This window comes from Lytechinus variegatus, chromosome 2 (genome assembly GCF_018143015.1).
Source record: "Lytechinus variegatus isolate NC3 chromosome 2, Lvar_3.0, whole genome shotgun sequence".
In the NCBI taxonomy this organism is placed as follows: Eukaryota; Metazoa; Echinodermata; class Echinoidea; order Temnopleuroida; family Toxopneustidae; genus Lytechinus; species Lytechinus variegatus.
This window is the reverse complement of record NC_054741.1, coordinates 24,581,685-24,607,773: the sequence shown is the minus strand read 5'-3', so window position 1 is coordinate 24,607,773 and position 26,089 is coordinate 24,581,685. Positions and strand designations below refer to the sequence as shown.

At 35.7% G+C, this 26,089-nt stretch overlaps 1 protein-coding gene across 1 annotated transcript; it reads right to left on the bottom strand.

Moving 5' to 3' along the window:
- On the bottom strand, positions 1-26,089 carry LOC121407654 (multiple epidermal growth factor-like domains protein 10). The gene is made up of 16 exons (XM_041598828.1): positions 25,860-26,089; positions 24,865-24,970; positions 23,726-23,842; positions 23,194-23,223; positions 22,336-22,431; positions 21,339-21,443; positions 20,866-20,895; positions 20,003-20,101; positions 18,812-18,946; positions 13,412-13,540; positions 12,513-12,629; positions 10,759-10,791; positions 8,607-8,723; positions 3,029-3,232; positions 1,238-1,404; positions 1-764 (listed from the first exon to the last, which is right to left on the bottom strand). Exons 1-16 carry the CDS (start codon positions 25,920-25,922, stop codon positions 645-647), a joined length of 1,668 nt encoding a protein of 555 aa, XP_041454762.1. The 5' UTR covers positions 25,923-26,089; the 3' UTR covers positions 1-644.

The following is a 26,089-nucleotide window of genomic DNA, read 5'->3' as shown; positions in this document are numbered from 1 at the left end:
AATTTGCATTTGATATTTTGACGTTGCTTGCCATCCATAGTTGTGGTTGATTGGATCAATCACAACTCTTTGTCAGATGGGGTCCTGATGTGTAACATAAGAAATGGACATAGAACTCAAAACAGGGCCGTCGTATCGTAATGCAATCTTTAATTATTCAGCATATTTGACATTGCTAATGAAATTTCAAACTCTTCATTGCTCTTTAATGACTGACCTTTTTATTTCATATTACATAAATGGAGTTAAATGTACTGTTGTAGTGCTTTAGATAATAATAATAAATCATTGGTTTCCTTTGGTGGCATGATGCACTTTACTGTTGTCATTGATGTCAATCCAGTTCAAAAGTATGTATAACCTAAAATTGTATCTACAAAATAATTATACAGGTGGTTGACGTACATCCTCTTACCACCAAATGACACTTCCACAAAATACATGTAATTACACTACTTACTTTTTTTAAAATGCTGATTACAACATAGTGAAATTTGAATGTGTAGATCAAGGACTTCATAAGACAATCCACTGTAATCAATTTCTAGTGGGACAGTATGGCTAATGGAAAAGTTTAGAGGATAAATCATAAGATCTGTTTGTAGATACCATGTAAACCCTCGAACTTTAAGAGGTGGATGACGTTAATAAGGCAATGGGATGTCGTCTGCATCTTTGACAAAGACAACGTGATTGACAGCATAGCTTGTGAGAGCTGCCAGAGTATCGTCATCATAGTACTCGTTGGTCGGCAATGCGAAAACCTAAGAGAAACATGATTAATAGAAATTGATAAAATAGTGATGGTAATATTACCTACAAAAAACAATAGTGATGATCATGATAGTGACAATCATATAAGAACATGATCAGTTGGAGAAATCAAATTTAAAAAAAGTGATGCTAATAACATAATGGCCATCATGATAGAAGAGAGAGGAAATAGAAAAATTTAATACATATTCCAGAGGATATTTCATATTTCAGGATGATCTTTATATCCGATATTTTCAGCAAAAGTCATTTATATACATCGAAACTTCATAAATTGTATCTAAATATTGACATTTCACAAAATTGTCTTATTTTTAAGCAAGCTGGGCATAATTATTGTAGGATCATTTGTAAATTTATTTGCAGGACTTCTTATTTCACTCGGCTTATGTATAAGAACAACATTACAAAACACATTCTTATCTTTATCCTGCAACCTTAAAAAAGGGGGGAGGGAATTCACCTCTATGCCCCTTTTTTGTAGCTTGGAGGCGCTGGACTCCGGGAAGTCGTTTTCCGCAAACAGGCCGTCTGTCATGATGTACAGAACCTGACGTGCGTTGGTCCGGGAATGCGCGAAGATGTTGTTCATGACAGTCCGCAGTGCCAAACGAAGGCGAGTTTCTCCACCTGGTCCAATGCAGAACAAGAGACTAATTAAAGGGGTACTCCGGACTGAAAATTTATATCTGAATAAATAGAGTAAAATTCACAGAGCAAAATGCTGAAAATTTCATCAAAGTCGGGTAACAAATAACAAAGTTATTGAATTTTAAAGTTTAGCATCATTTTGTGAAAATAGTTATATGCACGTCATCATGAATATTCATTAGTTGGGTTGATGATGTCACATCCCCACTTTCTTTTTTCTTATGTAAAAAATTATATAAAATCATACCGGTAATTGTTTCATTTTTTTCATACATGAGTGAATAATGTTTCTCCTCTATAGTGAAATAAGTTGCAGCAATGAATATCTAATGCACTAAATCAGTTTTCAATAATTTTTTTTTAGTTCTTGGTAGAAAAAAATTTGAATAAACCTAATTTCATATAATAAAATACAAAGAACAAGTGGGGATATGACATCATCAGTTTGCTCATCAAATATTCATGAAGACATGCCTAGAACCGTTTCACCGGAATAGTGCAAATCTTTAAAATGCCATAACTTTGTTATTCATTGTCCGATTTGGATCAAATTTTTAGTGTTTTGTTTTGTCCGATTTTTCTGTATCTGATTAAATCATATTATTTTCAGCCCAGAGCATCCCTTTAATGATGGCACTAATTGTTGGTTAGAGTGGTGCTGACTAAAGTGGAATTTATTCAAAATATCAAAATTTGTGACCATACTTGTGATTAGTGAGAGTGGGATTGATTGAGTTGAAGGAGTAGTGATTGAAAACATGCTAATTATTGATTAGAGTAGAATCAAGTAGAGTGATTAGAGTTTGTGACCATACTCTATAAAAATAGATGAGAGTGGATTTGAGTTTAATGAAAAATTCGGGTAATGTGATAGCTGTTTGAGACCATACTATTGTTTATTAGATGGGAATTGGAGATAAAAAATGATAATATAGGATTTATATAGCACACGTATACACCTTGCTAGGTGCTCAAGGTGCTCCTATATCACCCCGGCTAAGCTAGTCTACCTATTCCGGTGCTCACAGCTTTGTGAGGAATTACTTCCTGCCGGTACCCATTTACCTCACCAGGGTTGAGTGCAGCACAAGGTGGGTAAATTTCTTGCTGAACGAAAACATACTAAGTACTAAGATCATACGAATTATTGATGAGAGTAGAATTGAGTTGGTCTATCAAAGTTTGAGTCCATACCAATAATTGATCAAACTTGAATTTAATCAAGTGATTAGTTTGAGACCATACTAATAACTGATAAAAAATGGTACATTGAATGATAAGAGTTTGTGAATATTATTTATTGATTAGAGTGGATTTTAGTTGAGTTTTCAGAGTTCGTAATATCAAAGCCTGATAAGAATAAGATTTTATAATGAAGGGACTTCAGGCCTATATAGGGCTATTGTTCTTGATGGTGACACGACATTTGCTCTGGAATTAAATTCGTCTAAGATATAGGGTTAGGGTTTCAATGGGGATGTATTAGGTTCAGGGTATAGTGTTTAATCCAGGGTGGATTGTGGCAATTTCATTAGTGTGTGGAGTTTACAGCAGAGCAATTGTCGCCAGAGCAAATGTCATGGAACCATTATTGATAACGAACCCTCGAATGAAATCTCTTGGAGGGAACCTAGAGCCGACTCCTTTGAACCCGCGATGATGTCATAGAGATTATTCTTCACTCGGATGGTGTAAGCGAAAGTGGTGAAGAGAAGGCGAATGCCTCCCTCTGTGGCAAAGTCAAGTCGATCTATGAACTGACGTAGCATTGCACGCTTGACTTCAAAATAATCGGCTCCTTCACTACCTGTGAAGAGAAAGAAAGAGGGGGGGGGAGAAGGGGTGGGGGTGGGGTGAGAAATAGAGAGGGAGATGAGTTAGGGTGAAGGAGGGAGTGAGATGATACATATTTACGTTTCTTTTGACCTTTTCAATCTTTTCTTAGACATCATCTACTGAACATTTCTACTACTTGAAGGCCTATATCATTTCTCATTTTGATGTATTCTTTTTCATTTTAATGTTAGTTATTTCCGTATTTATGCATACTTCTACTTTTACTTCGATATACTTCTTCTCCCACTTAAAACATTTCTGAAGTGACTTCTTTCTCTTAAATTTTTCCATGCCGTTTTTGCTTCCACTTTCATTTCTACATGATTATATCTATATCTTCTGCATCTCCATCTAATTATACATCTAAATCCATTTTTATTCTGGATATAGAAACATAGGAAGAAATTGAAGTAGATTTAACATAATAAGTAAGCAGGAAGTAGATGTAGAAGTAGAAGTAGACGTAGATGTAGACGTAGAAGTAGAAGTAGAAGCAGATGTAGAAGTAGATGTAGAAGTAGAAGTAGATGTAGAAGTAGATGTAGAAGTAGATGTAGAAGTAGAAGTAGATGTAGAAGTAGATGTAGACGTAGAAGTAGATAAAGAAGTAGAAGCAGATGTAGAAGTAGATGAAGAAGTAGATGTAGAAGTAGATGTAGAAGTAGAAGCAGATGTAGAAGTAGAAGTAGATGTAGAAGTAGATGTAGAAGTAGACTATATATTACATGTAGAAGTAGACGTAGATGTACAAGTAGAAGTATGTAGAAGTATAGAAGTAGAAGTAGATTTTGAAGTAGATGTAGAAATAGACGAAAATGTAGAAGTAGACGTAGAAGTAGATGTAGCAGTAGAAGTAAAATTAGATGTAGAAGTAGATGTCGAAGTAGGTGTAGAAGTAGAAGTAGATGTAGAAGTAGACAAAGAAGTAGATGTCGAAGTAGAAGTAGATGTAGAAGTAGACGTAGATGGAGAAGTAGACGTAGGAGTAGATGTAGAAGCAGACGTAGAAGTAGATGTAGAAGTAGAAGCAGATGTAGAAGTAGACGTAGAAGTAGATGGAGCAGTAGAAGTAAAAGTAGAAGTCAATGTAGGAGTAGATGTAGAAGCAGAGTTAGGAGTAGATGTAGAAGCAGACGTAGAAGTAGATGTAGATGGAGCAGTAGACGTAGATGTAGAAGTAGAAGCAGATGTAGAAGTAGATGTAGAAGTAGATGTAGAAGTAGACGTAGATGTAGAAGTAGACGTATAGAAGTAGATGGAGCAGTAGAAGTAAAAGTAGATGTAGAAGTAGAAGTCGAAGTAGGTGTAGAAGTAGATGTAGAAGTAGATGTAGAAGTAGACGTAGATGAAGAAGTAGACGTAGAAGTAGACGTAGATGGAGAAGTAGACGTAGAAGTAGATGTAGAAGTAGATGCAGAAGTAGACGTAGAAGCAGATGTAGAAGTAGATGTAGAAGTAGATGTAGATATAGAAGCGGATGTAGATGTAGATGGAGCAGTAGACGTAGATGTAGAAGTAGACGCAGATGTAGAAGTAGATGTAGAAGTAGACGTAGATGTAGAAGTAGACGTATAGAAGTAGATGGAGCAGTAGAAGTAAAAGTAGATGTAGAAGTAGAAGTCGAAGTAGGTGTAGAAGTAGAAGCAGATGTAGAAGTAGATGTAGAAGTAGACAAAGAAGTAGATGTCGAAGTAGAAGTAGATGTAGAAGTAGACGTAGATGGAGAAGTAGACGTAGAAGTAGACGTAGATGGAGAAGTAGACGTAGAAGCAGATGTAGAAGTAGATGTATAAGTAGATGTAGAAGTAGATGTAGAAGTAGAAGCAGATGTAGAAGTAGATGTAGAAGTAGATGTAGAAGTAGAAGCAGATGTAGAAGTAGATGTAGAAGTAGACGTAGAAGTAGATAAAGAAGTAGAAGCAGATGTAGAAGTAGATGAAGAAGTAGATGTAGATGTAGAAGTAGAAGCAGATGTAGAAGTAGAAGTAGATGTAGAAGTAGATGTAGAAGTAGACTATATATTACATGTAGAAGTAGACGTAGATGTACAAGTAGAAGTATGTAGAAGTATAGAAGTAGAAGTAGATTTTGAAGTAGATGTAGAAATAGACGAAAATGTAGAAGTATACGTAGAAGTAGATGTAGCAGTAGAAGTAAAATTAGATGTAGAAGTAGATGTCGAAGTAGGTGTAGAAGTAGATGTAGAAGTAGACAAAGAAGTAGATGTCGAAGTAGAAGTAGATGTAGAAGTAGACGTAGATGGAGAAGCAGATGTAGAAGTAGACGTAGAAGTAGATGGAGCAGTAGAAGTAAAAGTAGAAGTCAATGTAGGAGTAGATGTAGAAGCAGAGTTAGGAGTAGATGTAGAAGCAGACGTAGAAGTAGATGTAGATGGAGCAGTAGACGTAGATGTAGAAGTAGACGCAGATGTAGAAGTAGATGTAGAAGTAGACGTAGATGTAGAAGTAGACGTATAGAAGTAGATGGAGCAGTAGAAGTAAAAGTAGATGTAGAAGTAGAAGTCGAAGTAGGTGTAGAAGTAGAAGCAGATGTAGAAGTAGATGTAGAAGTAGACAAAGAAGTAGATGTCGAAGTAGAAGTAGATGTAGAAGTAGACGTAGATGGAGAAGTAGACGTAGAAGTAGACGTAGATGGAGAAGTAGACGTAGAAGCAGATGTAGAAGTAGATGTATAAGTAGATGTAGAAGTAGATGTAGAAGTAGAAGCAGATGTAGAAGTAGATGTAGAAGTAGATGTAGAAGTAGAAGCAGATGTAGAAGTAGATGTAGAAGTAGATAAAGAAGTAGAAGCAGATGTAGAAGTAGATGTAGAAGTAGACGTAGAAGTAGATAAAGAAGTAGAAGCAGATGTAGAAGTAGATGAAGAAGTAGATGTAGAAGTAGATGTAGAAGTAGAAGCAGATGTAGAAGTAGAAGTAGATGTAGAAGTAGATGTAGAAGTAGACTATATATTACATGTAGAAGTAGACGTAGATGTACAAGTAGAAGTATGTAGAAGTATAGAAGTAGAAGTAGATTTTGAAGTAGATGTAGAAATAGACGAAAATGTAGAAGTATACGTAGAAGTAGATGTAGCAGTAGAAGTAAAATTAGATGTAGAAGTAGATGTCGAAGTAGGTGTAGAAGTAGAAGTAGATGTAGAAGTAGACAAAGAAGTAGATGTCGAAGTAGAAGTAGATGTAGAAGTAGACGTAGATGGAGAAGTAGACGTAGGAGTAGATGTAGAAGCAGACGTAGAAGTAGATGTAGAAGTAGAAGCAGATGTAGAAGTAGACGTAGAAGTAGATGGAGCAGTAGAAGTAAAAGTAGAAGTCAATGTAGGAGTAGATGTAGAAGCAGAGTTAGGAGTAGATGTAGAAGCAGACGTAGAAGTAGATGTAGATGGAGCAGTAGACGTAGATGTAGAAGTAGAAGCAGATGTAGAAGTAGATGTAGAAGTAGATGTAGAAGTAGATGTAGAAGTAGAAGCAGATGTAGAAGTAGATGTAGAAGTAGATGTAGATATAGAAGCGGATGTAGATGTAGATGGAGCAGAAGACGTAGATGTAGAAGTAGAAGTAGACGCAGATGTAGAAGTAGATGTAGAAGTAGACGTAGATGTAGAAGTAGACGTATAGAAGTAGATGGAGCAGTAGAAGTAAAAGTAGATGTAGAAGTAGAAGTCGAAGTAGGTGTAGAAGTAGAAGCAGATGTAGAAGTAGATGTAGAAGTAGACAAAGAAGTAGATGTCGAAGTAGAAGTAGATGTAGAAGTAGACGTAGATGGAGAAGTAGACGTAGAAGTAGACGTAGATGGAGAAGTAGACGTAGAAGTAGATGTAGATGCAGAAGTAGACGTAGAAGTAGATGTCGAAGTAGGTGTAGAAGTAGATGTAGATTCAAAAGTAGAACTATATGTAGAAGTAGATGGAGTAGTAGATGGAGCAGTAGAAGTAGATGTCAAAGTAAGAGTAGACATAGATGTAAAAGTAGACGTAGATGTAGAAGTAGATGTACAAGTAGACTATATATTACATGTAGAAGTAGACGTTGATGTACAAGTAGAAGTAGATGTAGAAGTATAGAAGTAGAAGATTTTCAAGTAGATGTAGAAATAGACGAAAATGTTTAGGAGAAGTAGACATAGAAGTAGATGAAGAAGTAGATGTAGAAGTAGGCGTACATTTAGAAGCAGACGAAGATGTAGAAGTAGACGTAGACGTATAATTAGATGTAGAAATAGACGAAAAGGTTTCGGAGAAGTAGACATAGAAGTAGATGTAGAAGTAGATGTAGGTGTAGAAGTAGATGTAGAAGTAGACGTACATTTATAAGTAGATAAAGAAGTAGATGTAGAAGTAGACGTAGAATTAGATGCAGACGTAGATTTAGAAGTAGACGAAGATGTAGACGTAGAAGTAGATGTAGAATTATAGAATTAGAAGTAGATTTAGAAGTAGATGGAGTAGTAAATGGAGCAGTAGAGGTAAAAGTAGAAGTAGATGTAGAAGATGTAGATCAAAAAGGAGACGTAGATGTAGACACAGAATTAGATGTAGATCTAGATGTAGAAGTATATGTAGTAGATCTAGAAGTAGATGTAGAAGTAGACGTAGAAGTAGATGTAGAAGTAGATGTAGAAGTAGAAGTAGATTTAGAAGTAGATGCAGAAATAGACGAAGAAATTTAGGAGAAGTAGACATAGAAGTAGATGAAGACGTATAGATGTTCGAAGTAGATGTGGACGTAGAAGTAGATGTAGAAGAAGAAGAAGACGTAGATTGTAAGTACAAGTAGATGTAGAATTAGGAGTAGAAGTAATGTTATGTTACAGGAAGATGAATGTAATATAATTTAGTATCAGATTGAGATTCGAAGTGAAGTTAAATCAATACTGGATGGACGTCTAAGTCTTGAAGTCAGTCAGTCAGGATCAGTGTGGGTCTAGTAGTCTATCGTTGGTCTTTCTCTCTAATAATCAAGAAGTCTTATTTATATCATTAGTTTTTTGGGGGTAACAATTTAAGGTGGGAGTGATCTAAACTTGATCTGATTGCTCTACAATTAACTGTCTATCAAACTTTCTTTGGTATAAGGGGTGTGGTGATGCTCTGTGCAAGTGACTGGGGCTGGAGTGTGAGTCATACTTCTTCCATGAAGTTAGCTTACGTCACTGAGGGTTTGTCTTTTTATGGTCAAGGCTTAGCAGTTAAATGGTATCGGGGGTGTTGGGATTCTTAGATGACATTGTGGGAGTTTGCAAACAAGTGAAGGTGAATGACTGAAAGGATAACAGGAAGTGAAATACATACTACATGACTGTAGTATTGAGGCTTTTTTTTCATACCTGAATTATCTATTAGAAACACCACCTCGATGCCCTCACCAAGATGAGATCGATAATTGCCGTTGAGGGCTCTCTCCTCAAGGAGTTCGTCAGCGCTCCGTGGTGTCTCGACATTTGCTGAAGAAAGAGAAATATATCAATTTCTTATCCGTGAGGGGCATCAAAAGTAAAGAATTTCGGGTAAATTAGTTTTCTAATTTGCCAACATTCACATGGATTTTAGCTGCTTCCCCATCGACAATATTTCTCTCGTTTAATCCGGTAAAATACCGAAGAAGCAATTCCAAATTCAAATGACAAATCAACCCAATTTCTTATAAAAATGAGTCAATGAGATGTCTCGATATCTCGAGAATATCTTTGGAAAATGTTTTTTTATTTTTTTTAAATTTCGAAACAAATGCCTTGTTTACGTCGAGCATGCATTGTAATGGATTTTCTTTGTTCTTGTATAATCTTAAATAGACTGGGCTATTTTGATGCCTAAGAAGACTGGGGGGCTGATTCAACCCCCCTCCCCCGATGATCTCGGCCTTTGACCGCGCGATCGCGACAAAAATTGGCATGTGCGTTATCCATGTCATAATCTCCAAGGCTGTAGGATCAAATTTTCTCGAAAAAATCTCATAATTTATCAATTATGCTAATTTATACGTAAAATTAAAGATTTGCTCTAATTAACTAAATAAGGCATCTAAACTGCTAATTTTTATTCACAGACTCTTTGCAGGCTTCTGATCAAATGCACTTTTAAAAAATCATTGTTACAATTCTTTTCTTATGTATTTTATTGTTTTTTAAATTTGTTATGTATTTCTGTGTTTTTCGACCTTTTTGTTTTTTATTGTTTTTTTTATAGGGCCTATTGAAATCGCTGCGACTCTATTCTTACCATCAACAAGATAAAATTAATTCAGTTTGATTAGTAAAATTGAAAATAATGATACATTTATGAGTTTTGGCTAAAAACACAATTTGCTTGGATTTGTACACAATTCGCGTTTTTTAGCAATTTGGGGTCAACATGCACTTACGAAATATTGCGTAATTTCGGAACTCCGTACTCGGGCGTCGCAAATTTGGTCTCAAAGGTTGCGCAAGACTTGAAAAAAAAGTAATGGAACGGCGCGGCGCCACGCCAACTTTTCGCGTTACAGATTTATTGCGAAAATATCGAGGGGGGCTGAATCAGCCCCCCCAGTCTTTTTAGGGTTAATCATATTAACCTTATTACAATTAAGGGCGTATAGGCTGGTTTGAGCATGGGGAAGTGTACATCATGGGAAGGTGGAACTCAAGTGTGGAAAATAAGCTGTTGAAAGCAGAAGGGGTACAAATTTTGTTTTTCTTGCCAGTGTCAGAACTCTTCTGCCTCAGCGGGAGGGTGCACCCCCCCCCCGCCTCTACACCCTTGACTTTCAACAAATATTGTTTGACTGCCAAAATGTGGAAAAGAGAATGGTCAAACCATGCGGAATTGTTTAGGGAGGAATTATTGTTCTCCACGAATAACGACCTTTATTAGAAGAGAAGCAAACTTGTCAATAATGGATGTATTAAAATCTGCTAGACAAGAAAATTTCATAATAATGGAATACATGCAAACATTATTTGGGGTGGTAGATATACCGTTCATTCAACCCCCTACTCAACACGTGTTCGTAACACATACAATGCAAAAGTTACAGCACGATAATAAAAGTCGATTGAAGCTTTAGTCCTTAATTGAACATTTTAAGGCCTGTTCCCACTGGCCGACGGACACAGAACGTATTCATATTGGATACAGCGGGATGAGCAATATTTCGAGGTGGCTCCATCCGTTTTCATTTGCTCCAGAATGGGCGAACATAACACAGTGGACGGATGCTCGATGGATAAAGAGCGTATGAAACAAGTGCAAAGCGTACATAACGGATACAATCATAACGTTTTCCAGCGGATGGCAAGATTCTTTTTCGTTTTACCACCCTCTCTGTATCCGTAAGTGCAGTGGGACCAAGCCTATAAATATGTATTTGATGCATTCGAGCACCATCATGAAAATCAGTGGCTGAATATGTATTGATTATGGTCTTGGGAATCAATCAATAATTCAATATTCATATCGTGGCAGTTCCCACATCAATAGGTGAAAATTACCATAACTTACCAAGAAAATAGTCACCCCAGCTTGTGTCCAATTCTAAGGGGAAAATTTAAAAATAATTGATCAAATTTAGTAATCCAAATTCATATATCACAGCATCAAAGAATCATAAAAGATGATTTTTAAAGATTCGATGACATCAACTATTTTTGCGGAAATGTGGAAATAATTATTCAGGATATTCCTCTAACTTCATAGAAAGTACGATGCACACCCTATTTTTATGGAAGAGGTGTACCATAGCTTATTATTTACAGGGATTTTTTCGTGATTTGTGCTCTCTGCTTTTTATTGTATTTTAGTCTATTTAGAAACTAGATAAAGGCGCCCTTAAAACGGCAAATCTAGCAATTGCAAAGTTTTTTTACAAGGCTCTAACGTCTAAAATGAAAATTATTGGAAACTTTTCTCATCAAATTGCGGCTATTGGCCGATAGGAAAAGAACACGATTCGTGGGATATAATGTAAAACTATAGTTAAGAAGTCAGGTCTAGTGCAAATGAAGGAGATTTGGCACTTGCAATTAAAGGCACGTAAGGTATAACACCGGGGGCCCCGTCTTACAAAGAGTTACGATTGGTCCAAACAATCGTAACTCTAAGGAAATCCATCAGTGTCACAATTTTTTCTACAGGAAATTTGCAAAATGTCCGTTAAAAACAAAGGAGAACACACCAACTTGTCAAGAAATCAATGAATTAATGGATATATATATTCATATCTAGAAAAAATTGAACAAACATGCTTTTTAAATGTTGACTTTGCTGGCTTTCCATAGTTGCGGTTGATCGGATCAATCGCAACTCTTTTTAAGACGGTACCCTGACGTGCCTTAACACTCTATACATGTATATCAGACATCCAGCATTCCCATGGAGTCTCACACCTTCTGAGATGTCCCTGTGGCGCTTTGAAGAGGTTATGTTTCCAACTAATTACATTTAGTGTATTGTCCAGATTCCCTTACGACACCCCTTTTCATCGAATCATGTGGGATTTGCTGATATCAGTGGACTCAATGGCCCGTATTCTGAAGTAGGGTTTAACTTAAACTCAGGTTTAAAGTTGTAGATTAAGTATGGGAAGCCAAAAGCATTAAAATTGCATTAAGTTATATGTTTCTTATGTTTACTGTGCTCTTTCCTGATTCATCGATAGAGAAGACAATCATCTATTTGTACTTTCATAACAATTATGAATGATCTGATAGCCAAATGAGCTGAAGTATGATATCTCTACTGTAAGTGATTTATGTAACAATTGGCTTCCCATACTTAAACCACACCTTTAATCCTGAGTTTAAGTTAAACCCGACTTCAGAATACGGGCCAATTTAAATTTGATACAGTCTTAAATGCCTTGATCATAGAGCTCAAGGCACTCAGGTTTAACCTTCACTATGAAAAAAGAGAAAACTAAAATTCATGTTAATCACAAAAGGGCAATAATTGTAAAATAGGTAAAAGACACTCGCCATTTAAAAGGGCATTGTTGACATGATTGCTTAGAGTATACAATTTCTTTTTACTTCATTCGTAATTCTCTTTATTCAGATGCCAAATTCTCCATAATTAAATCTTTAAATGCGCTTCTTATCTTCCACTGCCATACTTGACAATACTGCGAACACGATTTACGTCTCTGGCGTAAGGAACACTTTAGCTTCAGAGCACAATATTTCCAGGTAAGTATCTGCTTGCAAACAGTCATGCAGATGAGGGGTGTAAGGGTTTTTTTAAAAAACATTTTGAGTTACCATGACAAAGTCCGCATGTGACAGGGCAGTTTTGTTTCATGTAAGGGATATAGTCCGGGTTGTGGCAGTCAGAAGCCCGAGTCCGTCCACAACGCTTCTTTAGATCTCTGCATTCAGCTAAAAAACATAAAACATACAAGACACATGTTTTGACCAGTAAATTGAAGATTTGACGAAAATCCATCCATGAACAACAGAATTGAAAGATATGAGTAATGTTTGCTACGTCAGAAACCAGCAACTGTCCAATGTGTTATGAATATATCCCATAAAGTCTTATTTTTCAATCGTTCGTCAGTGGCAACGTTTCTCCCTAAAAACGTAGATGAAATGGTACACTGTAAAAACTGTGGTGTTCAAACTGACACCAGTTGGTGTTAATAGAGGACCACACCCTGAGGTGTTAAAATTACACCCTAGAGAAAAGTAGAGATTGACATGACACCAAAGAGTGTATATAAAACTACCATAGGTGTTGTAATAACACCTATGGTGTTAAACTAAATTTAACATCGGTGTCAAATGAGTGGTGTGGTCCTCTATGTACACCGGTTAACCATGTTAACACCACAGTTTTTGCTGTGTATGCCCGATTGAAATTAATGTACATGTAAAACCCGCGTTAATTGTTGAGAAACGGAAATTAGTATGAGGTGACATGTCTTGCACATGGGGGCCTGCTTGCATGCGACATCACAAAATTGAATCTTTAAAAATCCTGAACTGTCATTTTCTCTGTAGCCCTTCATATTTATGTAATTTTCCTATACAGTTTATTCGGGTCATCTTGCCATCGGGATGACCTCCTTTACATTACAATTTCTCCATTACTGGAAGTAATGATCATATTAATTCTCTGGCATCTTAAAATGAAAAGTACAAGTACTTTTAATTCCTACCTTCGCATCTGACTCCGATGTAATTGTCTGTACACTGGCAGTAGCAATGAGTTGCATTGTTGATTAGTGTACCATTGTTGAGACAGGACAGAGTGCATGTAAAACCAGGAGACCCCGGCCCAAAACTCTCTAGAAAATACGAAAGAAATATTTAAGCAAAATTCAATCACAAATTTTCTGCAACTTAAACCAAACTTGTCCCTCCAAAAACTTGAACGAAAATGAACTTGAGCTAAGGAAATCAGTAAGTAACCGGAATTAAAGAGTTCTCAAATATAAACATAAGTTGTAGAATTATGTGCAACAATCCATTTATCTGATGGTGGCGGAACCGTGTCAAACGTGTTAGTTAAAATGGAAATCTATAATTTTAAGTATCATCTATGTTCCACATAACTTTCATTGCGTTAATTCATTTTCCCCATTCTCGATATGAATTGCGATATAGCGAGAATTAATTTAGGCATACTAGTTAGATCATGAAAATGTACAAAAGAAATTCAAGGATATTTGGCAACAATAATCAGCATAATAGTATAGCGAACACGTTGAGAGAGAAACAATAAATCCAATGTAGCCTATCGTTTTCTATCAAGATTGACGAAAGCCCCCCCCCCCAAAAAAATGATAATAATAAAATAAATAAATAAATAAAAACGAAACAAAACAAAACCCCCATAATCCAACTTTCGGTATACACTCTTAAATATTTGGTAAAAATGCTCCATGAGGGTAATAATGTGTCCAACCAACATTGGGCATTTCTTCTAGACATTTATATTCATTTATCCGGTGTGATGAAAATTATACCCATTCTAAAGTAATTGCTGCTTATTTTTTAACCTTACTGGTCAATATGCTTCCCGCCGCTAGCGTATCTAAGGTTGTGACTCGTCGGAAGGGGGGGGGGCAGTCTGCCCCCCTGACGAGTCACAACTCAGGCAGGGGACGTACCCCTGCCCCCCCCCCCCCCGACGAGTCACAAGATCCAGGGGACGTGCCCCCCTCCCTTTGAGCCCCCTCTTTTGAAATTGAAGACCTTTTTTTTCTCTTTTTTTTGCTTGTCAATTTTTTGTTGGGGGGGGGGACGAAATGGCCTTTATTTGCTGTTGAAGACCTTGTTTTTCGCTTGTCAAATTTGTTCGCGGACGAAATATCCTCCCAAAAAATTGCCCCCCTTTTGGAAAATCCTAGGTACGCAGCTGCTTCCTGCATTGGGTAAAATACTGCCCCAAATCGGTTGGACACATAATTTCCCTCGTGGTAATATAAATTTTATCCAATATTTTCTTACAGTGTATGAAAACATGAAATTATTAACGCCATATTTTGTTTGCTTCCCCTTCACTGTCTTGTGCGCCTTGACTACATCTCTAACGAGATAGACATGGTGCCTAATAAATCGCATTTACAATTATTATCAAAAATATTACACAATCTCCTATATACCTAATAATTGGGTATTGTGTGGTTGTGTATCTCACTTTGAAAGCTGGAACGGTAGGTTGATGTAATTGCATAACTTGGGAGGGAAATCTGTCCCAATTTCCAGTTACCTATGAATCTTAGGTAACATAAGCCTCCAATTACAATCGTAAGGATTAATAATTTGATGGTGTACTTCTCCTTTATCCCCAGCTAGACAATTGCTCTGGTAAAAAAAATAAGAATGCTGACCCAAATAAATTGCTGGAAGCTTAGGGTGTTTTAATGATCGGGGAAATGAGGCGCTGCTTTACGGGATTTTATCGCAAAAACGAGTGCATTTGTGATAATATACGTTTGGGAAATCGAACGGTAAGCATGGCAAGAGTGGAACAGAGTAACAGGCATATCAAAGATCGCAGAGGGACAATTCTCTATGAAAAAAAAACACAAATGAACAAACCAAATGAGAATAGTTAGCTTCGGGATGTTGCCAGCCACTTTCCATTAAGTTTTGTCTATATTATACAAATAAACGACAGGGGTTTTGGGTTATTCATTTCTTAAGATTTTGATAGAGTGCTTTAACAAATCTTATTGATGTACACAATTTTAGATATAATTATAATAATAATGATAGCCAATTTTTATAAAGCGCTTTTCCCAGAATGGCCCAAAGCGCGTTACAGCATATTATCACCCCGGTCATTGGATTCATTTCAATCAAGCACGAAAAGTGAACAATTTCCACTCCCTGGGGAGCATTCATTGCATTCATCGCAGCCACATTATGGCGCTGGCAAAATCAAACATACAATATCTTTCGCATCTTACCGGGTAGCCATTTAGCACCTGGGTCGAGAGTGGCAAAGTGTGGATTACCAAAGGACGCTAGACCGCGGTGGGATTCGAACACACGACCCTGTGTTTACAAGGCGAGAGTCAGAACCACTACACCACGGCTCTTCCACTAGATATTCATTATTTTGCAATTCATGTTTATGGGTCCGGGTCTGAACCCAATGTGGTAATATTTCATATCTGCTTTATTGAAGCAGTCAACTATTGAGCAATATACAAATATAAATATCTATCAGTTTATATAATTTTGAGTGTCGATCTTATTTTGATTGATAATACACAAATACTTCTTCACAAATCCTATATAAATGCTAATTCTTTATAGTAGGCTTTATTGGTATATTTATATGATCGCTATAAATCAAAAATTCATGCAAACAAACTATAATAAAATGACAAACAGGTTTCAAATAATAAACCTTTGCTATTAATCAGGTGACTTCAAATGATTTGAAGTTTCCTTCATGAAAGTATAGAGCATGTAAAAGTTTCTACCCCATATATCAGCTTTAAGATCCTCTCTAAAGATTATGCTTCAATCCATTTTCAATCTGTTTTTGACAAATGCTATTGAGATAATTATCCCATTTCATCTGTTCATAGGCACGCAAACACCCTTAACGATAATCCTAACTTTGGGTCTTGCAACTAGGTGCTTTCTGATAGGCAATGGGGATTACCTTGTTTTTTTTCCAGTTGCCATATTCTTTTTAAAAGAATTATGTTTGTTCAAACTGGTGTCAATTTTAACTCCACAGTTTTTGCAGTCAATATGGGTAATGATGATACTGATGAAATTTTGAATTGCCACGATCAGATAAAAGCAAATACATTTATGATATCAATTATGATATGTTTAAAGTACGTATATGATGATAAAAGTATAATGATAAAATTATAATGATAAAACTATTACTACTACTACTACTACTACTACTTCTACTACTACTACTACTGCTGCTGATGCTACTACTACCACTACTACCACCACTACTACTACTACTATTCAGGTTTTCTTCACTTATTATGATAAAAGAAGTTATTTATCATGTTTGAATTCAACCTCTTGACTGGTATTTACTACTACTACCACTACCACCAGTACTACTACTACTACTACTACTACTACTACTACTACTACTACTACTACTACTACTACTACTACTACTACTACTACTACTACTACTACTACTACTACTACTACTACTACTACTACTACTACTTCTACTACTACTACTACTACTACTACTACTACTACTACTACTACTACTACTACTACTACTACTACTACTTCTACTGCTACTACTACTACTACTTCTACTACTTCTACTGCTACTTCTACTACTACTACTACTACTACTACTACTACTACTACTACTACTACTACTACTACTACTACTACTTCTACTACTACTACTACTACTACTACCACCACCACCACCACCACCACCAATACTACTACTACTACTACTACTACTTCTACTGCTACTTCTACTGCTACTTCTACTACTACTACTACTACTACTACTACTACTACTACTACTACTACTACTACTACTACTACTACTACTACTACTACTTCTACTGCTACTACTACTACTACTACTACTACTACTTCTACTGCTACTTCTACTACTACTACTACTACTACTACTACTACTACTACTACTACTACTACTACTACTACTACTACTACTACTTCTACTGCTACTACTACTACTACTACTTCTACTGCTACTTCTACTACTACTACTACTACTACTACTACTACTACTACTACTACTACTACTACTACTACTACTACTACTTCTACTGCTACTACTACTACTACTACTTCTACTGCTACTTCTACTACTACTACTACTACTACTACTACTACTACTACTACTACTTCTACTACTACTACTACCACCACCACCACCACCACCACCACTACTACTACTACTACTACTACTACTACTACTACTACTACTTCTACTGCTACTTCTACTACTACTACTACTACTACTACTACTACTACTACTACTACTACTTCTACTGCTACTACTACTACTACTACTACTACTACTACTACTACTACTACTACTACTTCTACTGCTACTTCTACTACTACTACTACTACTACTACTACTACTACTACTACTACTACTACTACTTCTACTACTACTACTACTACTACTACCACCACCACCACCACCACCACCACCACCACCACCACTACTACTACTACTACTACTACTACTACTACTACTACTACTACTACTACTACTACTACTACTACTACTACTACTACTACTACTACTACTACTACTACTACTACTACTACTACTACTACTACTACTACTACCACCACCACCACCACCACCACTACTACTACTACTACTACTACTACTACCACCACCACCACCACCACCACTACTACTACTACTACTACTACTACTACCACCACCACCACTACTACTACTACTACTACTACTACTACTACTACCACCACCACTAGTGCAAGCTATTACTACTAATCAATAATAACAATAATAATAATGATAGCAAAAATGGTAATTGTTATGATAATAATCATAAACATAAACATCGTATTTTTTGTAAATGGTTATGATGATAATAATGATATACTGAAACATGTGGATAAGAATTCAAAGGAAATGAAAATAAATAATAATAATATTCCGCATTTATATAGCGCTTAATACATCGGAACGACGTCTCTAAGCGCTCTACAGACATATTATTACCCCGGTCATCGGATGCTTGCATGCCCGCATACAATGTATGTACCTTCTCCACTCCCTGGGGAGCATTCCAACAAGACCCAATTGCTAGGCATACTACATATAGGCTTTCACATCCTACCCATTTAACACCTGGGTGGAGAGTGGCAAAGTGTGGATTAACGCCTTACCAAGGGACGCTAGGCCATGATGGGATTCGAACACACGACCCTCTGATTACAAGGCAAGAGTCAGAACCGCTACACCACGACGCTTCCACTAAAGGCAGCAATGATATAGCCTCATACATTATAACCGCAGATAATACAGAAACCAACTTTATTGAATTCCATAATACTGAATCTTTACGACATCGATTTTACTTTACCACATCTTCCGCACATTTCGTGACATTTATCATAAACATAGGGTTCACTGAAACACTGGTCATATCGGTAGTATGAGCCTCCGTTTAGCTTGTTGACGTCATATTGACATTTCTTGACGCTGTCCTTGCACATGACTGTAAAGAGAGAAAAAAATAAGATATTAGAAATATTTTAGATTACAGTTCCACTGTGTTATCAATAATGTGACATCATAAACTGGCGGCTAAAAATATTGTGAAATGTCATAAGAGCTGTTCAGTGTATAAAACATAACGAAGAGAAAACGTTCATTATGCACAGAAAATTTAATAACGTTCTATTTCAGATTTCAATCATTATTTTGTGAAAAGACAATAATATACTTAGATTGAGTATTGAACACTTTCCAAATGTCATCATTACAATTATTTATCATCATAAAACATATTCATTATTTTGTACTATTTTAGAACCCACCCGGCTTCTCTGGGCTTACCAAACCAACTAAAAATGGCAAAAACATCATTCTATTTTTATAACAAGCTTATAGTGATGGGCTGTGCGTAATTTTGCTTTATAATTTCAGATTTTTTGATAGTCTATATTGATCATTCAATGCAAAAAAAAAAACATACACTTACACAATCTTAATAAAATATTACAGAAAATAACATCACATATTAATTGCAAGTTGAGAAGAAGCATACATGAATAACAGAAAAAAAGTTACAGAATATGACATTTCAATGAGTCTGCAACTGGATAATTACTTAGTCTGTAATAAAACAAAATATAACATAAACTTAGTTTTTCATTTCCATCGATAGTGACAAAAAATTGATATCGACTCTAATCATGTATTAGTTTATCCTTAACGTCACTAGATCAATAATTTTGACTAGACAGAGCCGCTATGGCCACAACGAATAAATGACAAACATGTGTATTTTCAATTTTCGAAACATGAAAATGTCATTTATTAGAACAAATATTTTCTGACAAATTTGCAGATACCTGAAAGGAGTAAAAGCTATTAACATACAGGGGACGCGGAACGGTTTTGAAAGTGGGGGGGGGGGGCTGACCATGCAAATGCAAAAAAAAAAATCACACTCAGATGGTTATATTTACGTCTTGGTAAACTTTTTTTTAGTTTTCCGCGACCCCCGACATTCTTATAAAGTTTGAGAGATTTATTTAATCGTTTTTACCTTCGCATTGATCTCCTTCCCAGCCCTTAGCGCACAAGCACCGACATTCATGCTCTGTATCGATTAACGTTCCACCATTGACACAGTCCTTTAAACAAACTACCGACGAAAAGAGAAGAAAGATTCACTATTAAAATGTTACTTCAGACAATTATCCAACATATTAAGCAATCGATATCATACACGGGGATATCGTAATCTAGATTTGGATTCGTCCCCGTTCACAATATTTTGAGACTTATTGTACCAAGTTTGATTGATTCAATCTAATAAATTTGGGATGTAATCAGATAAAAATCGGATAAAACTCCGATTGAAGCCGCCATTCTTAAAATGCTCCTCGGAGTACTCTTTGAATTTAGTCCTAATTCAAATCTTTGCAATCAGTGAATTATAACATTATTTTGTTTATTTTTTTCTTCTCTGCATTCGCTTTTATATAAGTTTAGAAAACAAAAGCCTAACTTCCATTCCCTTTTTTCCTTCATTAAGATGAAGTAAAAAGCTAAATATCTTATTGCTGCAAAACATGATAAGATTACACTCTAAAAAAACCAAGAGCCCATTGAGCTCTTAAAGTGTGCCTTGACTGCAGCTCAGAGTGCTGATTTTGCTCGTTTAAATTCGAACTAGACAAATCTGCAATCCGAAGTGCAGTCACTATAAGAGCTAAATTAGCTCTTCGTTTTTAGAGTGTACGCATGCAGCACTTTCAACAGTTTGTTTTGCCATCTAACTTGTATAATCAACTAATGTACTTTGTGAATCAGAGTACTCAATAAAAATATAAATGATTAAAAAAACATTACTTTGTTATTGTTTATGAAAGGGAAAGAGTTGTCCTCATGAATGCTAGTACTTACCGAATCCTGGAGATCCAGGACCGAATTCCTCTACAGAGAATATTTATATAAAATTAGAAAATAACAAACATAAACATGAAAAAGTAAAGATCAGTCCATTTGTGATTTTTGTTGTTGCATAATTCAAACTGAAAAGATAAATAATAGATGAATGATAAATCAAAGTATAAAACCATTATTGCATTGTTGCTGTAGATAGCTATTGAATAAATAAGAAAATACAAAAGTGATATAAATGTAGGATCTATTTTCTTGTATTAAACGTCTAGTTTCCTAAAGTACAAAGAACATTAAACTTATCAGTGATCATTACGATAAATTCGAGATTATCAGGGAAAGGTTTTATCTTTAATTAAAAGAAATATGATATAAGACTATTAACGAAAAAATAAACTAATCATGGAAATCATATATGCCCAAGTTATCTTTGGATCCCGGAGTCAAAGGCTAAAATACCACTACCGTGGACTCACCACAAACCCCGCACATAGCGGGACAACGACGAATAACTGATTGTGACGTAGCACATTGTTCCACGCCCCACTTCTGACAGTTTGAAGACGTATCCTCACACTTATCTGTTTTAAATCAAAGAGTCCAGTTACTTTTATATGACAATTTATATTTCTACACTTTTAAAAAGAAGAAAACATAACAAATGTTTATATGGACTGTACAATGATACTTCAAAACCGTTCCGACCATTAATGGATTACTGTATGCTTAATTGCTGGAATATTCGTAACTCCTCATTGTGACGTCATAATGGTTTGTGCGGTACAAAGTTGTGACGTCATTGAGGCTCTGTGATTGTGTACAATCATTCTGACGTCACAAAAGATGCCCGTGCAGGCGTGCTAGCGCTACAAATAAAATATCCGGTGCGCAACATCGGTGCGCGATCTAGTTCGGGGAATATGACCTATTTTTGGATTTGTCAACAAACGCGCAGTGCATCATGGGAATGCCATGCCTTTTGTTAATTTGTGGTCTGATTTGATCTGCATTGAATAAGTTATAAAGTGATATTTTCAATCTAACACTTTATAGGTACACACTTAAACTCACCAATCACCGAGTGAAGGGCATGAATCTAATTGGTTAAGAATGTGTTAATGGCGGGGGAGAGAGTTGGTGAAATATATCCTCACTTGTTTTCACATCTACACAATGAATTACACATGACATGCATATACATAAAGAATTGAATTTTTATTTTACTTTCTGGTTTTCTGATCTTCAAAACTTTCATCAAATACATTTTTTTTACATATCAAGATTTTTCTTTCAAACAAAAGTCATCATGATTCCAAACAAATCATCGCACCTACAAAGAAAGTTCAAACAAAAATCACAGTTTGTGTACAAGGGAAAACATATGCAGCATTTAATAGTTTTGGAGAGAAAAAAAATCATACATCTGCAATATTACCACTGCACGATCAATGATTTGATTATCAGCAAACTTACCCTCGCAGAATTCACCAAACCAGCCACTCGCACATTCACACGTACATGTTACTGCGTTAACCGTTCCTCCCGGTTCGGAGCATCGAAGATCACAAACTATTTGAAACAAAAAAAATCAATTCGTTTTATTTCAATCGAATTTATGCTATTTTTTATTTCAATATTCATACATACATGCAATTTAGAACAGGGCCTCCTGGGAACGATTTTTTAACAGGAGGTAATGAATTCAATTTATAAAGCAAAAAAAAAAGGTTTCCACTACAAAATGAAGGTCAATTTGGTCCAGAAATTTTTTAAAGGATTTTCACTAACAAATTAAGATTATTTTGGTTAAATTACTGCTATTTAGCATACTGCACATTTTCGCGCGTGGTATTTACTACACTGTAAACAATGAAGTGCTAATTTAGCATTTAAAGTGCTTGTATAGTAACTGCACTACGAGTGCTGATTTCTAGTTTAAATTTGAACTAAAAAATCAGCACTCGTAGTGCAGTCACTCTGCAAGCACTTAATTTTTAAAGCGTATTGGCAGCACCCCAGATAATTTTAGCACCCCCGCTTCCCAGGGCCATGAATTAGAAAAGTTGTCTTGAATTTCAACATTTTGTTTTTATTCACTAAATGTTCTATGAATCGCAAACTACTTTCAATATCATATTTCTGTGTTTGTGTGTAGACAGTTAACTTGATTTACAACTTTAAAACATGAAAATAATTATGCTTGGTCAAAGGTATGGTCGTTGAAAATAAATAAAAAGAATACTGCATGGGTAAATATTCATGATGTAAAAATGACCCTTAGAAATTATCATTTTACTAAGATTTATTAATGTCCTTTCCTTATATACTTACTAAAACCTTCGGAGCCGGGCCCAAATTTTTCTGTAAATCGATACGAGATAAAAATCAGTTAATGTAAAACTTTTAAAGTAAATTCATAGATATTGTGTGATCAGGGGCGTCGATCCATGTTTAAAATGGGACAGTAAAAGTAAGAGAAAAAATGTCAAAAATGAAAATTGTGAATGTTTTATAATATTTTTGTGTCAATTTTAACGACTTATGGTTAACCCTAACCCTATATACGCATCACATAATTATGAAGAATATTTCAAGTCGTTATAATTATGGGGGGGGGGTAAATCGATCTTTATGCCCCAAATATTCTAATTGATGGAAATATTTTAATTGATGGCCGTCGCCCCCAATTACCCCCTACCCCCATTGACGCCACGGTATGTGATGAAAGCATGTCGCTACCGTTATAAGTAATAATGAGTTCCGGCTTTGAAGAGAAATTAAATCAATTAGAAATCAATTAGAAACAAAGAAAGTAACAAGATTATTTTTATTACTGAATTCATTGATTTTAATAATTCCTTACCACAGAACTCGCACGTGGCGGCGCAGTTTTTCCGAACGAAATTCGAATATTGCGTGTTGTTGCAGAGATGTGCATATCCTTTGCACGCGTTTTCACCTCGGTCATCTATACACTTATCTGAGAGACAAAAATGGAGAGAGAAAAAAAGAAGAGAGAAGGAACGATTATTTCCATAAGGTGCTAAATGCACTTTTAATATATGTTTAAATAATAATATTAATCAGTTCTTTTATAGCGCATACCACATAGCTAGGCATGTCCCTATATGCACTTGGATGAAATTAAGGAAATAAATTAGAAAGTAAAGAGTGCTTGGCATTGAATTCATTATAAGTTTAACAGATACTTTTTTATGGAAGTCTTAAACCTATGTAAATTATGTATATTTCTCATATAATTAGGAATAAAATTACACTGTAAAAGATGAAGTGCTAATTAAGCACTTACAGTGCTTGTATAGTAACTGCACTAAGAGTGTTAACTTTCTAGTTTAAATTTGAACTAGAAAATCAGCACTCGCAGTGCAGTCACTATACAAGCACTGTAAGTGCTAAATTAGCACTTCATTTTTTACAGCCTTTTTTTACAATCGTTAACCGGTGTACATAGAGGACCACATCGGTTATTTTATACCGGTGTTAGTTACACCTTATAGGTATCATCACAACACCTTGGGTTGTTACATTTACACTTATTGATGTTATGTTCGATCTCTAGGGGGTAATTTTAACACCTCGTCGTGTGGTCCTCTATTAACATCAACTGGTGTCAGTTTTAACACAACAGTTTTTACAGTGTGTGTTTTAACAAAAGGGTTAACCCAAACTTTGAGATCAATCGTGAAAATGGCAAATTGTATATCACTGTTAAAAAAAATCTTCTATGAAAATGAATGTGAACCTGACTTGTGAAGTAACAAAATTTGTTTTAATGGATCGTTTACATAATAGGCCATACAAATGCTGTTTTGAGTACGTTTCTGTAAACAAAAATGAATAGAAAATTATTAGGAAACGAAAATACCACAAGAGGCACATCACACAATGAAGTCGATATAAGGCATAAAGGATAATGCATCATCGATGGAAACTTGATATTTTCCATGAGTGATTGTCGTTTTTTTTTTCTCTCTCTCTTACCGTCGCATCGATCTCCCCACCATCCACTGCTACAACGACATCCACAATTCTCCTCGTCAACGACACCGTGCTCGCACACCAGATCGTCATCGCAAATAACAGAAGCCTGGTAATGGTATTATACAAAGTTTGTCATACAATCGTGATTTTACTATGGCTTCGTCGACATATCTGACCTCTGAAACAACTAATCTTTAATCACACTCCAATTTCAATTGATTCATCGTGAATGTCACCATGACTTGAAAGACCTTAGACCCGTTTCGTAACACGTGTTGTATTAAACAATTTACAATAACAGTTAAAAGCTACTGAAATCCTTCAATCTGATCGGTGGATAGCAAATTTGATATAGAAATTGTGCATTTGTTATGATCACAAGTATTTATAAAAGGGATCATTGTTTTTAAGGTTCCTACACCATAGGCAGTGTATTTCTTAATGTTATTGTGTTCAGACCAAAATTCTCTGTTACTTATGAGCAGCGGAGCCAACTCCGTTGGTTCCACTCACCAATTACAGAAAGTACACAAAAAATGTTTGAAAACTCCTCCAAAAAGACGGCAGCCAGCTGTTTATATTGTGTTATGAATCATGGATATATCATTATTCACATTCACTTATTGATTATAAATACCAACATATTATAATGGCATAATAATAAAGGGTTACACTGATAGAAAATTTCAATCCTTAAAATTAAAGAAGCTCCTGCAGCAGTCTCGAGAACACCTGTAATCTTACCAGATTGCGTAATCTTACAGGAAATTGGTATTTGGTGTATGGAACCTTACAAATTTCCTTTAATAAAATACCCTTCTCCCCTTTTAAACAAACCTGTTCTGTTAGATTGCAAAAAAATCATGTTTTATGAATTTACAGAATGATTCTGTTACTGCTTTTTGCAAAATCTTCTTTTTTCTGTAGCATCGGGTTTTATAACAGTGTATATAGGTTATCTATCATTCTTATCAAGTAAATTATGCACACCATACCTCAGAGAGGAGAAAACACGCCAAAAGAGAAACGGCGAGGATGAACGAACGTAAGATACCCATGATGATGGCTCCGTGGCTTGAGACGAGGGACTCCAAGATAATTAGGCAGATGTTTGGTAACAATCATAAAATAAAGGAGTTATCTCAAGCTCTCAACAGAGAAAACTAGTTAAATGAATACAGGGCTGTTTGGTGTTCTAAAACTAAACTTGGCCCAACGAGCAAGC